An 18921-nucleotide genomic window follows, 5' to 3' on the forward strand; every position below is an offset into this window, starting at 1 on the left:
AGTGCAGGGAACAAGGGAGTACTCAGGACAGACAGAATAAGCATCCTCAGACTCATTCCAAACCTAATATCTTCCTAATACCAATAAGTCTCTTGGTGTTTTAGTCTTAAATTTCCATTTTCTTGTGTGGGCACATCTGCATGAGTGCACACAGGCTTTACACCTCCTCACAAACACATAATCCCTTGGCAGCTTCAAATGCATCTGCAGGGAAGAAGGGAGGCCTTTACAGTGTGAGACACTCTTTAGAGATCTCTGGTTAGATTGATTATGTCAAATGTTGTAACCATATAAAACCATGTAACTTCAAAGTGAAACTCTAATAACAGATTCAGACAAAAACAGTCACTGTTACCAAACTCGTCAGGAAGGCTGAAGCACAGACAGGAGAGATTTGCTTGCATTAACCAGGAGCAGAAAGAGCAGATGACCAAAAGGAGACCTGTATTCAAAACCAGTTGATGAGAGAGTGATTATAAAGTCTTTCCTGGCTCAGAATACAAGATGAAGCATTAGCAGCAGCAAGCACCTCTTTAAATCAGTATGAAATGTTCCTATTTTCATACACAATTAGCCTCATTAGAGCAGTAAGAGCTGCCTCAAGTCTCCTTAATGTATTCATTGCTTGTGGAAAATTTCCTCTTGCATCTTTGTTACAGTTTCTCCCACAACATATCTCTCTGAATAGGTGATCGTTTCAGTCAGAGTGTGAGGAAACATCTGGGCCCATCTGGCTCAATTAAAGTGCCTTGTTCGAAAAGCATAACCCATCATTTTCTGCTCATCTTGTTGTATTTTCACTTTTGTCTGAAATTAGGACACACTTGGAAACGCTAATTATTTCATGAATCATCTAACATCAGACTTGATACATCTTTTTTTTGTTGTTGTTGCTGTTATGCAGAGCTCTTACTTTCAGCTCTTTTGTCCACCGATACCAACATTACGCTGTCTGGCTTATCTCATTTCTCAGGCTCTAAATAAAGCCTTCCTGGCTCTGAAACTGGCCGTGGATGTGGCAACGTGCTCTGCATCCCCAAGGTGTCTGCTGGCGGCAGGCTGAGCCTGTGCCCTCGGGAGGAGGCAGATTGCAGGAGGGGGATGCTGTCAGCCTCTTCCCACTGGCAGGGTGCATCCAGCCGGGGCTCGGCATCGTTTGCAGCCCAACAAGCCTTCCACCAGACACGCACCAGGACTTCAAAGGACACACGTAAAACCTGCTCCGGGGCCAGAGCACAGTCAGTGCTCACTGCTAGGCACAAACCCTGCCACCTCAAGCCCAGTGTCAGGGCAGCTCCTCAGCAGAGGGTGAGAAGTGTGAGAGGAAAAGGAAAAACCAGAGAGAGCAGCAGGGCCTCTTGTGCTGTTGTATTGCTGCTGTGACAGGAGGAGTGGGGACAGGCCTCTCCAGGACATTTAGGAAGGATTTCCTGTCCAGGACAGGACAGGCAGGTCCCTCTGGCCTCCTGGCCAAGCATAAGGTATATCAGGGGGAAACAGCAGGACAGCATACAGGGCTGGTTGAAGGTACCCAATTCCTTTTATTCAGGTCATTGTCCCATGGTACAAAAGGGTTGTAAGCATGACACCAGTCCCTGGAGAAGGGCAGATCCCCTCTTAGATGCTGAACTATTAGACCTGCATTTTCATGGTCGGCCGTCCTGCTTCAGGCTCACAATATCACAGACACTGTATGAAGCTTTCCAGAAAACCCAGGATATGATAGCCCTGGAGCCAAAATAATAACTGTTCAGAGACTGACTTCCAGGGGTCCAGACCACACGAGGGAGGGTGGATCTATTTCAGGGTCTCTGAGGAAGCAGTGTGCAGATTCCCAGCTCTCGTGTGCCTTGCTTCCAAAAGGTTTGCTCTGAAGTCAGAGGTCCAAGACCACAGCAGGCACCCAGAACCCCAGAGCTGCCCTTCTTCCTGCAGCAGCCTCTGTTAGCCCTAGAGCAAGCTCCTGCAAACAGTTCCAGTTCCCCTGCAACGAGGCAGAGCCAGCTCCCTTGTCAGCTCCCGGTGTTGAGTCTGCAGCAGCAGGAGCAGAACCAGTTCTGCCCAGTGAGGTATTTCTGCCAGATGTCAGTCTCTGCTCTGTGTAGCTGCACTCTGCTCATACAGAGCCTCAGGGTTCAACTGGCCAGCAGTGGCTCCCACTGCTCCTGGACTGGTGACTATGCAAACTATGATATTATAAGTAGAGGGGCAGGAAACAGCTTGTGGCATCTCGTCCTCCATGTCCCCAGGGCTGAAATGTCCATATTAAAAGCAAGAAAGATTCTAACTGCATGTGTTATTTGCTAGAGATCAATTACAGATCAGTGTAAACAGCTGATCTCCTACTGAATTCACTTCTTTATCGTACAATTTATTAGAGGATTATTCAGACAGCTCAGCTGGACCTTACCAGCACATCAATATTTATTCTGCCCTTTAGCAAGAAGCAGAAGCGGAAAGAATTTTCTTGCTAAACTCTCCTGTTGAGAAGGCTGCACCTTGCTAATGCCACAGAAATCCTCTCTGTCCTCAGTGAAGGCCCCGTGCAGACCCACTCCTGGGCCTGGCTCCAGGTGGCACAAACAACACGGTGTCCATGTGTCCCCAAAGAGACACCTCTGCCCAAACCAGGGAGCCCACAGCACTGGCTACTCACTGCTGACTGGAAACCTGAGTTGAAGCTAAAAGGATAAGTGGAGGCACGACTGCAGCAGTACTTAATGCCAGGGGAACACCTTCAGAATTCAAAAAATTCCATAGCAAGAAAAATAGAAAAATCACCAGTATTTCAGATGACTCTGACATTGGAGTTGCAGAGATAGATAAGCAGATAATTCTGCAAAAGCCACATACCTGAAAACAAGGCTCTGCCTCGGCACATATTTGCCCAGAGTGCCAGGCTGCTTTCTTGTTTATGCTCACTGCTCCAAAAATAAATTGCTTCAGCATCGATAACTGGGTGATAAAAACAAGGGCAAACATTACTTCAAACACAGTCAAATATCAGGAAATATGAAATACATAGGCCTATAATGAATGTACTAAAGGCACTAAAATCTAAAAACCTGAGATATTTTAGAAGCTGCCTAAATTGCCAGAAGTATTGACCTCCCATTGCAAAGTCCACAGTACCACAGGCTGTTTCAAGGACTTAACTCCTCATAACTCTTGGAAATTCCTTACAGAATAAAGTGTATGTTTGCTCTCCACAAACATATCACTGAAAACAGAATTTCTGACATTTCATGTCTTTCATATCAAAGAGGTCTTGGATTTGCCCTTTCTAACCTAGAAATTGTAACCTCGTAGCTCAGCCATATTAACAACAGATCTTGAGCTTCAAAACATTGCTTTACTAGACCTCAAGTTGTCAGGCCTTAAATCTATCTTTGCTTGATTTTGGCCAAAATGTATGTTAAGATGCATCACTTGCAATTTATCTTAGTTTGTCTGAGCTGCAACAGCAAAATTGTCTGATGGTCAGTGCTTGCTCTTGTCCTGTGGCTCAGAGCTTTTTTTTTTTTTTTTGAGATATTGCCTCAAATGTCTTTTAGTGTAAGTTTTGGTTAGCTTGTGCTAATTGTGTTGTTATTCCTTTCTGAGAAATTGTGCCTTATACAAAGGAACAGCAAACCTGAATAATCATGTATAATTAACCCTCTGCACCCACAGGAAACAAGAAAGTATAAACTACCACTATGAGCAAGGTTGATACATACAAAAATCTCTCTAAACATACCCAAGAACAAGAAGAAAAATAGTAACCATTTTCCACAAAGCATTTTCCAGGAAAAATGCTGTGAAATGCCAATGAACAATGTACAGGAAGGGATAAGGCGAGATATTGATGAAGTAACCAGTGTTACAAGCAAAGCATTGTACCTTTTAGGACAAACTCTTTGCTCTTTTTCTGATGTTGGAGAAGCCAGGTCAGGAATGATGCTGTGCCCAAGATGAAGCTAGGACATGTCCAGGCTCTTCAGCTCCAATAAAACTCCTGTCCCTTGCCCTGTCACGATTATTCCCTTTCCAAAAACCCCTCTCTCTCCTTTTTATAAGCCCCCTTTAGGTGCTGGAAGACCACAATGAGGTCACCTCAGAGACATCTCTTTCCATGCTGAACAATCCCAGTTCTTCAGAGGAGAGCTGCTTCAGTCCTCTGATCATCCCTGTGGCCTCCTTGGAGCTCCCACAGGTCCCTGCCCTTATGCTGAGGGCTGCAGAGATGGACTCAGTCCTACAGGTGGCATCTCATGAGAGCAACGCAGAGGGAAAACTCAAGCCATTTCTAAGAGAAAGGTAAGGAAAAAATACTTGGTTTTCTTTGCCTTGAACTCGAGTGACTTCCTGGAAGAAAATGCAGGGGTGGGTCTGGCAGGAGGACAGAGTTGGCACAGTAGGTAGGTGTGATATGTGGATGAAAAATTAGTTTTATAATTTTAATAAAGATTTGTAAGGAATGGTAATTTTTATTTTTCAGCGCTGGATTTTTTTTATTTTTCAGCATATTGGGATTTTTTCTGTAGTAGGGATTTTCTTTGAAAAGGCATGTGCACTCCTTGGGGATTTTTGATTTTTTTTATTATATTACACTAATTTACATAGACATAGAATTTTACAATAGGTTTATATATATTTATTTTGTTAATTTTGAGTTACAATTTATAGTTAGCCTTTTATACAGAAAACTCTAATTTCTTTGTCTTTTTTTGCTGAATTTTTGTTTTCTTAGTTTTAGAGTTTAAGGGGCCCCTCTTATCTTTTTACCTTAAAGATTACATTCTTTTCTTTTTAGTTGAGACAGTTCTACAAGCATAGCAGAGTTAGTAGACTAAACAGCATATTTTACTTACGTTAATAAGCTACTACATAGTACACTTCACCTAAATCTAAATAGATTTTTTACTCTATTAAATTCTACTTTGTTTCAGGTGTGTGTTTTCTCCTGTGCATTAAAACTGATTAAAAATTTTTCCTGTTGAGGGATACAGAGGTACACCACTGCTCTGCAGAACTGGAGCTTCATTTCACAATTCTGGATAAGAGCATCTCCTTCTTTGGATGCTTCTGCAAAAATTGCAAATACTGCCAGGAAAAATGTCTTTGGGAAATGTATTTGCATTTCTGCCTATCTATGGAAAAGGATATGAAGTATTAAATGCCACCATGAATCACAGCAACAGGAATTCCAGTCTATGCTAAAGATCTGCTGAAAAATTCAGCAGATTCTGTTCTTCCAGCATCTGGAGTAATCTTCTAATGCTATTTGCATAGCACTGAAATTAAAGAAGAGCCTTTATCATTTCTCATTTGAAGCAGACACATTACACTTCACAGCAATGAAATTAAAGTTGAAGCTCATCTGATTTTATTTACCTTACACAAGATGCTTGATCATATTAAAGATGCAGTTTCCAGCCATTCATCCAAGTAAAACTCAAACTTTGTTTTTGAGGTCTTGTTGGTATTAAATCCTTTTGATTAGCTGCCATTTGGGCTGAGTTTTATACTATCCTGCACAGGGATTAATAAATGCACATAAGTTTTCCTTTGAAGCTGTGAACATTTTTTTTTTTTTTGGACAGGAAACATTCCAGGAGAGAGCTTGGTTCAGAAGCCGAGTTTGAGTATTCAAGATGCTGACCAGATGAATTTTGTGGCACTCATGGTGGGGCCCAGGAACTCTGGTGATTGTTCTGTTCTTCCTCCTCCCACTGCAGCTGTCTGAGCACCTGCATTCCCAACACTGGGTCTCTGTGCTGAGGTCACACCTGCTCACCACGGGCTGAGCACACGCAGGGCACAGCCCTGGGACCCACCTGGATCTTCCTGCCCAGCCCCTTGCTCTCCTACACTGTTTCCAGTCTCTGTGTCCATCCCTACCTGAAGTTCCAAGACTCCTGTGATGCATGTCTCCTCTTCCTCATTCTCCAGCATCGGTTACTTGCTTCTGTCCACTTAGTGGAGCATCTGTTCTCGTGTGAGTTCTGCCCCCGGCCTTTGAATTTAGATATCCAAAAGCAGCCCTTTTTTGCAATATGCATATACAAACTACACAAACACATTCAGAATGCTTAGCATTTAAAAAAACCTATGTGGCATGAGTGTGAAATGGTGATGAACACATCATTCTGCCAGCAGATGGCAATCAAAATAAAGAAACATTATTACTGATGATAAATAATTCCACATAAAATCAGGTGCATTTTACTCAGGGGAGTAATGCAGTTGCCACCCACCACGAGGGGGTACCTGGCAGAGAATGTTGTCCCTTCTGCCTCTCCCCCTTGCATTAATTCCAATAAAGATTTTATAAGAAACCTACAATCCTTTTATACATCTGGAGATGGTAAAAAATTGCAGTTCAACCCTCCATAGGAGATGTGATTCTCATGATGTCCCACAAGGAAAAAGAAATTAAGAGGTCTGACAGAGGCTCATACCTTGCACATGTGGGGCAGCAGCTGCAGTGCATACACAGAAGCAGATGAGGAATTTCCAGGTCTAATAGGTGTTAGGCACATGGTGGTAGGAGCAGCAGAAAAGCCTAGTGAGGAGAAGTGAGTGAGGAATGAGAAAGGGAAGGCAGCTCCCATAGTGAAGATAGCTGAAAGAAAAAAACCCATGACTAATAAAATGAAAATTTTAAAACCCCCTGCATTCAATCTTGTTTTCATGATAGGTCAATAAAGGCATGAGAGGCAAATTTAGCCACAGTATATAAAAACATCTCAATGTGAAATGAAATAGAAAATAATCTGGGTTCAACAGTTTTAATTCAATCCATTGAAAAGAACATACCGGAGTCAGTTCTTGTGGTAAATACATCCCTAGAACAGAACCTGGCACCTTATTTGCCTCTACGGTGAGCCACGGCTAGGATGTGGACAGAGCAGGTGTACAGCAAGAAAGGAAGAGCTGAGAGCCATCACAGCAGCTAACTGTGGTAAGTCAAGAATTCCTGGTTCTGCTTTGCTGGAGGTCAGTTTCCACGTGAAATCCAGTGAAGTCTAGTCCATTGCTTTAGAAACTCCAGAAAACCAGAGAAAGATGAAATCTTGGAACTGATGACAAGAGGGAAGTCTTTGAGTCAAACACTCCTCCAACACCTTCTAGGAATGCTGTCAGCAGCATTTTTGTACTTCATAATGAGACTGACAGTATTAGGCTAGCAGGGATCAGGAGAGGAGCAGACCCAGCAGTTTGGAGTAGCAAACTCAACCATTATGGAACATACCTTCAATGGCAAACCAAGGCTTGTAATTTAAATCAGCTTCCTGGGCAAGCTGCATGAGCTGTTCCTTCACATTTCTTCTGGCAGGTTAGAAGTGTGCTGGATGCGCTGCATGTGCTCAGGGCTGCAGTCCACCAATGATCCTGTCTCCTGCAGAGGAGCTGTGGTGTCCTGCTCCTCGCCAGAGCCATGCACAAAGAAACAAGCATTGCAGATCACCAGTTAATAATGTCTGAGTCTGCCAACACCATTATACACCTGAAAACTTCACAGACATTAATTTGTGTGTGCCCAGAGCTTTGACTAGGAGATGAAGCCACGCCAGGAGAACAGCCAGCAGCTTTACAGATTAAAGAGATGAGGAATTCCTTGTACTAAAAGGGATCCTTCTAGGTCAAGTCTTCACCTACCTATGTGCTCCATTTCCCCTTCTTCAGTGCTTTTTCCCAAAAATCTACCAGAAGTTCTTCTCTTACCTCATAAGAGAGGCAGCACTGAGGCAGGGCAAATCATATCCAACATTACAGTTAGCAGGTCAGGTGTCTACAATTACAGACTTGGAAGGCTTTGATTGCTAAAGGCTGCTCTGCACACCACAGTACAGAGTGTTTCTGCTGCCTTTGTTTAATCCCCCATTCACTCTGTTTTGTGTGCTTTGCTTGATATTGAATTTATGGCCATGCTATCTCTTTGTAACGCATTCTGGTGTAATTACTGATGCTTGCTAGGTTGACTCTTCAGGATTTCTATTTGCTGTGTTCTCCCAACTCAAGTGTCTCAAAACTCATGTCAGAGTAGCCAGAAGCCTTTCATACAGCGAAGGAAGATGCACTTGGTAACATTATCCTCCTTTGCTGCAGTGGTGAAGGACCAGAAGTACATATCAATAAATTTTTCAGCATCTTTGCATGTTAGGAATAAACTGATTAGCAGCAAAAGTAGTAGCATGTTCTGTACACAATACAAGGAGAAAGGTCTTTTAGCATCTTGGCACTGAGTAATCAATCATAAATTCTTGTAAACCCATCAGATTATTCAAAGTAGTAAGCAGAATATGAAAAACATTAATGGCCTCTGCTTAAGAGGCCATTGCTACTGGATAATTTGATCATGCCTGTCCATTTGGTCATGACTGTCCATTCTCTTATTTCCTCCCAGTTTTTACCCTTCTCCTTGGGTAGCCCCAGTGGTAATCCTATACTTTTGTATAGGAATTTAACTTTTAAGGAAACTTTCTCAATGTCACCGAGTAGCTTGTTCCCACCTATGAAAGATCCTGCTTGCCCATTCTTGTTGCAGAGTATGGAGTCACGATGCTTCCAGGCACGTTGTCGGTACACTCCCAGCAGAAGCTCACCCTCTGCCATGCCACATTCCCTCAGATTCCTGCCATCTGCGCTCCTTCATCACTGGATGTGTCCCCCACTATCCCTGCAGGCTGCTCATATTCCTTTCTCCTGCCTCAGCCACATCCATGTGCTCCTGTTCTCTTCCCTTTGATCACTGCTACACACTTAAGCCAGAGCTTCCCTTGGAAAAGCTCTGCAGCAGATCCTGTGCAAGAACCCCCTCAGCCCAACACAGGCACTTGGAAAATGCAGCTGCCAAATCCCAGGGCACACTGCAGCGACCCTCTCCAACAGAGGAGACATTTCTCAACAGGTTCACTTCTTCCTAACAGGTTCAGTCAACCTGAGATAACGACAACCCCTTCTCTAACATTTGCAGACTGTTCTGGAAGACACAGTGGAAATACTTCAGGTGTTCAAGGCATTTCTGTCTTGGGAAAGAAGGAAATAGACAAAGTTATTTTGTTTGTTTTAATTGATCACTGATTAAATTGTAATACATTTCAAAGCAAAATATTCTGTTCAAGGACATTGTACCAAACATTAAATCTACTTTTAAACAAGGCTTAATTTGACTATTTAACCTTATATACATACAGGTATAAGTTCATTTTACTAGTAGCAAAATTACACAGTACATCACATTTCCTGAAAGATGGCAAAAACAGGAATTGAGTGTCTGTTCTGTCCTTCCACACACTCCAAATCAGAAAAAAACCACAGGTACTGAAAGTACAATCACAACTACAGGTAAATACAATAAGGACCTCAGAGCAAGCGAAGACCTTATGAGAGATGACAATCACTTCTAGAAATCTACATTGCAAATATACAGTACATTCCACTAGAGTTTTGGGAGTTCCCACAATGCCTCTTAATCCCCTTTTGGTAATAAAAGCTTCTATGACAACACGTATCCTTCATAAAAAGTACTGAAATAGTATTCTTGGAGCATAGGTTGCAAGCTTAATGCAGTCTAGGCTGCAGTCCACAATAAGCTCACCCAAAGAGAGAGTAAGCAAGCACTGCAAGATTCATCAAGTTCAGAACCAGAGCTCAGCTCCTCGTCATTGAGCTTCTGAGTGCAAGAGCTGCTCTGCACCAGGGACAGGCTCAAAGGGTGGGAAACGTTACATTCCTTTTACAGCTTTTGCAGGTCAATCACCTGCAAGTTCTTGACAGAGAATGTCAACTGAGTCGTATAAGATTAATTTGAATTTATTTAAAAAGCAGCCATTACATTGCAATTGTTAGACAATTAAGGACACAGCTAAGGAGCAACAAGGTTTCCACATTTTTGCTAGTCCTGAAAACACTTACACTTCTGTGAGCAGCAGTGAGTATGCAAAGACACTGCCACTGCTGGGGAAGCTGCAGTCTGGCCTCAGGAAGTGGAATGGTGCACAGAACACAGCAGCCCCAAAGGCCTGATGAGATTTCTGTTATGCTCAAACTCCGCTTTGGTTTGTGCAAAAAAATGACCTTGTGCACGTAGCTTTCACAAACTAACTATTGCTCTGTGCTTGGCAAGATAAAATGGGAGGAATTGTCTAGAATTACCAAGAACATGGAGGTAAACAAGGCATTTTTCTTGAGCACTAGTTACCCTCACAAATACAATACCAAGGACTCTGCCACTGTTCCAAGGAAATGTACTTCATCAGCACTTTTGGAGGTTTTCTGTTCTGTACTTGCTGAAGAAGCTACCACTGATTAGCAAAATAGCTGAACTTGACGCAATCAACAATGCCGAGGACCTTCTCCTCCCAGGCTTTATGTCTAACTAACCACTAGCACTCTTTGCTGCTCCTAAGGAACTCAGACAGCACTAGGAAACACCAAAAAGGCATGCCCGAGGTTGAAGAGACCAACTGATTTCCACTGGTTAAAATACATCGCTTGTTTCCATTAGGCAGACTCCAGCCACACTCTTAACACCAATTATTTTTCACAGATCTCTGCTTTGAATGTTATTTTGCTGGACTCTCCAGATCTAACAGCAATGTAACAAAGTAATTTGTAGTTAAAGAAAGAACTAGTGGAAACCTGCCCAAATATTTTTTAAACCTGCTTTATATAAACTTTGGGGAGAGGGAAAAAATAGGGACTTGGTACTCCCACTTGTTATAGTCAGTCAGCAGTGTTCTAAAAGGGATGGAAAGCAGGCTGCAAACCAGGTTCTGTCTACTAGTCTAAACCTGGTTTTAGCAGAGGTAGGTAGCAATAGATCAGTGGAGAGAGAATTAGAAAACAGCATTTCAGATGTACTTTAGAGCCCTGGTGTTTTTCTCTGCTCCTCATTTAATCTGTCTTGTGCTCTTTTCCTTTTTTCTTGCACTAAACATCTCATATTTGGACAGTGAGCCCTGGTAGGCTGCAAACAATTATATGACATTAGTCAGGTGCTGTTGCCAGACAGAGGAACAACCAAGGTGGGCCAGCAGGCACCACGACTTGCTGCCAGAGTCAAGGAGGGGCTTCATAAGAGAACCTCAAGTGCCTCAAGCAAATCCTTGGTGCACATGCATGCAGTGTCAGCCTGCAGGCAACACACGGTGACCTCACCTTCAAGCTTCACAGCCGGCAGAAGCAGAAGATACAAAGTTCAGCTTTCAGGTTGTGGCTTCAACACTTCAAAACTTAACTGTGTACTGAACAGCTAACATGAATGGAAAATAAACATTTTAAGCAAAGAGAATCCAGCCAAGCCTCTGATTTTTTTTTTTTTTTTTTTTTTTTTGAGGCCTGCTCTAAAAACTGTGAAATATGTGTGATACCATTTGAGTGCACTTCTACTTCATAACAGCAGACAGACAATTAACTACCAAGTGCAAAGCAAAAGGTTGAAAAGCCCTCATTCCTAGATTGTCTACCATTTTTTTTATTACTGTTGTAAGATGAATTCATAAAACTGCTGTACTTTTTTCTTCCAAATGATCATCTCCCATAAAAGCAACATTAAGACTCAGTATACATTTATATGAAATATACTTTAACTTCCCTCTTCCCAGGTTCTTGTACTTAATATATAAGCCTTGCACTAAGAAACAACTTTGGTGGTCCTCATGCTGCTTTGTGTTTCACAGAAAACAAAAATTCCATTTATTATGTTCATATTCACCACTTGAAATTTTTTTAATTTCCAAATTATAGTTTGCTTACAGAACCTTAATGAAATCCCCATTGTTTGCACATTCTTGTATGTAACACAGAGAAATGGCACAGTTACAAAATCAAAACACCCTACCCAAAATAGTTTCATTGTCAAGATTTATCAGTTTACCAAACCAAGCTTCTCCCAGATTCTTAGCAGCAAAATTCAATTATGTAGAAAGGAGAAGGACAGAGAAATCAGCCAGTTCCCCCACTGAGAACCAGAGCTGACTAAGCCATAAAATAAGCTGAGTGGCTCTGTCAACCTGACTGAAGTTTCAGTAATTATGTAATGGCTCCTGGAAGAATCCATAGCCAAACTTCTTGAATTTCCATGATTTTTAAAAGAGAGAGGTAATTTCAAGAGATCTTCAGTTCCAGGTAAAATACTTGCATTCATGTTTTCCCTGCTAACTTAAAATCACATTTAAGTTTCTTCTCTGATGTTTCAAGAAAATTTTGCAATCAAGAGTAGAGAAATTTAAAAAAGCTTAATGTAGACATCATCCAGAAAACACTACCAAATATACAAAGCAGAGGAAGATACTATCCTCCTGATTTCCATGTTTTAATTATTTAAACACATATTTCGAGAAAAGAGCAATCAAAAATGTGTGCCCCAAAATTAAGTTGCCTGTATGCACTGAATGAACATGGGATTTTAAAGCAGTCCTTCCTTATTCTATGCAGCCCCTTTAGAAATGCTTTATCTCTCAACTGTATATAGCACTACAGTCAAATTCATTATATATATCTATGTCTTTTTAAATCTATTACTAGATAGCATTTGCCCCAGAACTGTAAAAAGGTTTCCCACAAACCTATCCTACCAGAAGCCTTTAATTTCCATGGTTGCAGGTCACATACACAAAGAATTCATGAAGTGTCCAAAGAAAAAAATATTAGCTCTTACTTTAAATCAGACAGCAAGTTACACACATTTATAAAGAAATCTACTGAGATTTAAGAATGCTTCAAAGCAGTAGCTGAAATACAACAGCAGCTGTGAATAATAGATCACCTTCTTGATTCATAATTGATCCTAGCTTCACCTTAAAAAAAAAAAATCACAGCAGCTGAATATACACAAACAAAACTTTTGATCAGAGGTTAATAAGTAATTGTGTTATAATATCAGAGCTGGAGACTAGACATTGCAAGTGTTCTGCAGTCTCTAACACACCAGCTCTCAGGCTGGTGCAGCAGTGGAAAATCTCATCCAACACACCTTTCAGGTGGGATTAGAATCTCGTATTTCCTGTTCAGAAGTTGTTCAGCTGAACAGTTACCTCTGCTAATAATACAGCTTCCCTCTCAGTTAAGCATGCAAATTGTATAAAAAGGCAAGTGATCAAAATATCCCCTTGAATGCCCAACTGTCCGGTATCAAGAGACTGCTGCTGAAGATTTAATAGCTCAGCACTAATTTGCAACATTTTAAAACTTGATATGAAAATTGCATTTTGTTATTACACAGAGTATAACAGTCATTGGTCATTTGCATCATCCACACCAGCACTAGTGAAAAAGTGCCTTCTGAACAGGGATGAGAAAACATGGCAAGTTTTGTTACCAAGTTGTGTCTCTACTCATCTTGCACTAAGCAGTGCATGGAAATAGGTGAGCAGAAATTCAACAGTATACCAAGACACGCCATGTTTTCACATGCACTGATTCCATGCGTATCTCAAAAAAAGTTCAAACATGCAGCAAAATGTTTGTTAAAGCACTTTAAATGCTCACCAGATGATAATGAGTGATTTAATACTCAGACAAATCAAAGCACAGTAAAAGTTTTGTGCTTACACTTCAAGTTTCAGAGTAAAATTGTTTCTATCAGAGTATTTGAAGTGCAATGAAAGGAACATTCCACTGAATTCAGAAACAAAAGACACCATTTAACGAACTAGGAAAATAAGCACAGGTCAGAGTACTGCAATAAATAAACAAAACAGCAGGAACATGCAGACCTCAGAGTCAAAATTTCTTTTTAGACTCATGATATGTAAAAAAAAAGAAAACTTAAAAAAAAAAAAAATCAAGAACAACTCTGTCTGACTTTCCCACATGTGGTGTCTTTTTGGCTAAACAAACTGTTAGTCTACTGTAAAGAACACAGATATTACCAGAAAACATTATTTACAGAAAGATTATCAGATGGATTATATAAAATACAGATGAAAATATACACCCTTAGGTTTGAGATAAGCCAAGCAAATTCACTGCTGCTAACTAAAGCACTTTGAAAAAGGCGACAGGCACCAAATATCAAAGTTGAATCACAAAACTACTTGCAGTAACAGACAAATTTGGGACGGTAGAGGAACAGCAAAGATCAATTAAGTCGGAATGATTTATAACTAATACTAGCCTATCACTTATTACTTAGTTTCATTCAAATTCTATTTTTCTTATACAAAACTGAAGAGAAACCTTTACTCCCAGACTGTGATTTCTTCAGCAGCTTTTTTCTTAATGCATCTATGTAATGCTTTGAACTCTACATCTTACAAAATACATCCCCACATTTAAGTGCATGACTAGAAACTGTGCTGAAATCGTGGAAAAGCGCTTCACAGATCTCAGGTGCAATAAAGTCATAACAATGATCAGCTCCAGTTTCTGGAAGCAGTTCTGTGAAAGGTGAAGCTTCAGAAAAGGGACTTTGATCCCTGGTTTTCGAATTCTGACCATGCATCATTCAATTCCATGAAGATCATTTTGGCATATTGCTCATAGGGTTGTCCTGTGGCCTGGAAACAAAGAAAATGTACCATAAGCAAAAAAAATTAGAAATTAGGTCCTTAGAAAATATCCCATCCCTTTTACATTTGCTGTCTTACTCAACAGCTATAGACTGCTCTGTGAATACAATTTTACAGATAAGAGAACTCTCTCCAAAATTATCCAAAGCTTGCAATGAGTATTTTTTAAACAAATCCAAATCCTTCGTTTCCTTATGTTACTTTCAAGCTTTCAGTACAATTCATAAGTAATTTAAATTTAGTTAAAAACAATTTTCAAAGCTGTTCTTTTCATAAATAGTTGCAGTTACTATTACTTACTAATCAAACTAAGTCATTTTTTTAATTGCTTCCTAAAAGATCTTGCAGTGGTGTACAAGGATAAAATCTGAGTCCTCTTTAAGATAACTTTTTTTGAATGAAATTCTCTAGAGAAAAATGTGTTGCTGATTGTGACTGCTGCTAGGACTCAACATGACTGACATAGCACTTCCAGTGTGTTTGCTTCCATACTCAAAAATAGTACACTCCTGATCCCCTGCCTGTTTCACAGATGCCTGACCCGGGGGCAACACAATCTAACCCTTGTGGTTAATAAGCATCCAGTCCCAAAATATGGCTCTCTCCAATAGAAAAGGGAAGTCCCAGAGCCTCCTCTGGTATCCTTCCTCTTCTCCTGCTGCTTAGCTTTTGCCATCTGCAGTACTTTATCAACACATAACAGGTAAGTGGCAGAATAAAAGAACAAGGAAGACAAATATGCCTTAAACAGAGCTGTGTTCTGACTGATGAATTAAGGGCCTTTCAGAAAACACCTATAAAACTACCACAAAGGTGGAAGAAATCACATACCAAGAAGACTGAAGGAGAGGGGGATCTAAAAAACCAAAAAATATCATGTTTGTTATGGACACAAGACAGCATAGGATTTAGACTACTGCTCACTAAAGCACCAGTGAATGCAAACCTGAAAATCCAAACCAGTTATATCCAATGCTCCTCTTTCTATCTAATGCAAGAGCACAGAACAAGAAGCTGCCTCGATACTTTGGGATGCATTAAGTATTTTTATAAGACATCTGATAACTTGTTTATTCTAGTCTAGTTCTTCTAGATGTTCTTGCTTCTAGATGCCTTCTAGTTTTAGATGCCTTGCTTCTCAATCAGAAGGACAACTTCTGATTGAGAAGCAAGGCATTTGCCAGTAACCAGTATGTAAAAGCGTTTGTAATCCTCCTATAATAAAGAAGATCAGAGGAAAACACTCACCTTATCAGGATGAACCACAAGCACTGCTTTCCTGTAGTACTTCTTTACTTGTTCAGGAGTTACTAAATCTGCCATGCTGACTGGCTTCCACTTGTTTTCCCCTTCCCAAAGCACTGTATGTAGAGTGGATATTAATGCTCTGATATTTCTCTCCTTTCCTTCAATCCATTCAAGAATCTGGGAAAATCAGAACATACAGAACTGAATGCAGCACTGTAAGCATTCTCAGCCTCTACAGGCATAATCTTCACTCTCTGCAAAACTGTATGATCACAACTCACATACAGTTACATGTTACAAACATCTGTATAATTAATGGCAAGAAAAATGACAGGAGTAATTAAAAACATCTGTTACAATTTGATATTAGATTCATCTTGTCCCTGTCAGGGCACACATACAAATTATTACTTGATTTGTACAAAAGCATAAATATATTTTAAAACTTCTGTTGTACAAGCTTTGTACAAAAAATCATGTCTAGTAATAATTCATGTTTACTTAGGCAACCTGCAGAGGTGCACAGTCAGTTAATGTTGCTCAGACTTTAACAGCAATATTCAAGCCATAACATAGAGATACAATGTTTTTATCATACACTTATTATCACCAATGAGGATGATAACTAAATATCTGTACTAATTTCCATTTGTGGTGATTCGTGTTAAAAGGTAGGCATGCAAACTACCTACTCGCTCTTCAAGAAAGGACACCTTGTGAAAACAAATTTCAGCGTTCCTTTAAAGTTCATTTACAAACTTTTCTGAAGCACCATGAAGACTAAAAAACTGTAAGTGTATTAATATGTGAAGTCATCAATGACTAACTGGTCAAAAAAATCTGAACAGCAAGGAACACATCCCAAACTAGTTATATAGCCTGTCTCTAGAATTGCACCTTCTAGTAATTTCTTAGGACAGCAGCAGCACTTCTTAACCAGAAAATGAAAGTACATTATCACCCTAAAGACAGCTATTCTCACATCCTTCATTTTTAAAGTGTATTTTTGTGTTATCACCGAAATCCATCTTTTCTAAACCATGAGCCTTTAGTTTCTCTGTTGGTCATTGTATCCTGCGCTGTTACTAGCAGTTCTAACCATAAGATCAGATTTTTACTTGAATCAAAATCACTGTTAAACAAACCTTGAGTTTCAAGGGGTCCATATCTTTAGACATCTCTTGTTTTCTCATCTCAGCAATTGTCTTTGGTCCCTTTTTATCAGATTTCGCTGAAAATCCTTGATTAGATAAGAGATCCTCAAAGTCATTTTCTGAAACTTTTGGCTTTTGACCTATGAAAAGAGAAAAAACATTAAATGAAAAGTTTCACTGGAGAATACATTAACAGGAGCAATATATTGCCCTTAGATACACCTGGATGGCATTTATCACTGCCATGATAAATATCCTTCAGTGATGCCAAAAGCCACAAAATTGAGAAGGATAAAAATAAAAGGTATCGTTAACAAACTTTCAGTCCAGCAGAGCAGACAACCTAACTTGCTAACCTCTGACTAAATACTTGCATGTCCTCCTTTTGTTAAAAAATGGAGTAGATTTGAAGGAGCACACTTCTGTCCACTAATTTGGAAACTGCTCTGTTTTTCCACTCTAAGTTAGTTTCAAATGCTATGCAGCAGTTTCCCAAGTAACCACATACTCAATACTATAATTGAAAGCATGTAGTCAACACCTAAGTATGTTAAAACTTATCCAGAATATTGAACGGATAAAATACCAACAAGAATATTCATTACAGAACCGACAAATTTCAGAGAACTGTAGAATAACTGAACTCTGAAGAGTCTTCTGGATGTTGTCTAGTCCAATCCCCACTCAAAGCAGGGACAACCAGGTACATTTGTTAGGTCCTTGTCCACCTGAAGTCCAAGTTTTTAAGGAAGAGGAATTGCAACAACCTCTTTCAGCACTTCATCACACCAATTGATTTTTTTTGCCTTGTTCTACAGACTTTGCTGTGCTGCAACCTATGCTCACTGCCTCTGCATCCTGACACCTTTTTGCAGATATGGACAAAAAGAATAATTCCAACTTAAAGAAGTACCTGCTGTTCACTTATAGGTCAGTTTAATGGAAGCACAATCCTAATACCAACACAACAGAAAATGAAAATTTCCAAGAAAGTTCATACAGAAGAGGCCAAGCCTAACTCTACAACTCCAGGTTTGTCTACTCAGCTGTAACATGTTAAAGGACTGTATGATTCCACCTGGTCCTGTTCCCATGTCTCTTTCAAACACAAGAATTTTCAGTAATTTTAACCTCAATCTTTCTCAAGACAAGCTACTCTTCTTCAGCCAGGTTAACCAGTGTATCCCTTTACCTTTGTATCACACACTAACATGAAGCAACATTATCAACCATCTCTCTCCAGATGGATCAAATTTACCTTTCTGAACTCACTGATACAAAACCAGTTCCCATGTTGGTGAGTTATTATAGCCTTGAGACTTTATGCCCAAACTCACATATACCTGTGCTTTGGAAAGGCAGGATACCACCAGGTTTGCCAAATGTTGTTCTGTTTTGTAGTAGACACAAATGTAAATAAAAACATGAAGGTAGAAAAGCTTCTGCAGGTAACAGCACACCCAACTGATTTCACATGGGACATTATTAGTAATACACATTGAAAAAACTTACCAAAGCTTGGAGCTCTGACTCCTCTTTCTTCTCGTCCTCCAATTACACTGAAGTTTACAGTGTAGTTGGGCTTAGCTGCAGTGCTGGACTTAGTCTGGGACTGCCATGAAGTACTTTGTGGTTTGGAGGATTTCTGCCACTGATTTCCCAGCTTCTGAGATGGAGCAGTCTTCTGACTAAATCCACTACCCAAGAGTCCACCAGTGGATGAACCTAACAAAAAATACTAAGTTAGTTGTTCAGTTTAATGCCTGTCACCTGTTCAATACAAGTAAGACAGTTTGGTCTTGACATATAACCACATAGCTCACAGTAATATAACAGGAAAGTGTGGGTAATGAAGTTTAGGAGTCTCATTAAGAAGTAACTTGGATAGCAGGACCTGGAGGCTTTACTGAAAGTCTTCTCTTACAACTCAAGGTTTCAAATGTCAGTTTTAGCAAAGACATGCACCCTTATCTGAAGGGTCAGGCACATGTCAGGCTAGGAGATAATGTGGCTGTGGC

The 18921-nt window shown here is 40.2% G+C and overlaps 1 protein-coding gene across 2 annotated transcripts in view; it reads right to left on the reverse strand.

The window, feature by feature from the left end:
• Window positions 1–9040: 9040 nt before the first annotated feature.
• The window catches only part of GAK (cyclin G associated kinase), a 65135-nt gene continuing 55254 nt past the window's right edge, over window positions 9041–18921 (reverse strand). For both annotated transcript variants that reach the window (XM_021550350.2, XM_021550349.3), the window contains exons 25-28: window positions 18416–18628; window positions 16895–17043; window positions 15750–15926; window positions 9041–14489 (exon numbers count right to left, since the gene is read on the reverse strand). In XM_021550350.2, coding sequence (XP_021406025.2) covers window positions 14388–14489; window positions 15750–15926; window positions 16895–17043; window positions 18416–18628 — 641 coding nt within the window. In that variant the 3' untranslated portion in view covers window positions 9041–14387. The remainder of the gene's footprint in view (window positions 14490–15749; window positions 15927–16894; window positions 17044–18415; window positions 18629–18921) is intronic.

The sequence above is a fragment of the Lonchura striata genome, chromosome Z, assembly GCF_046129695.1.
Source record: "Lonchura striata isolate bLonStr1 chromosome Z, bLonStr1.mat, whole genome shotgun sequence".
Classification (NCBI taxonomy): domain Eukaryota; kingdom Metazoa; phylum Chordata; class Aves; order Passeriformes; family Estrildidae; genus Lonchura; species Lonchura striata.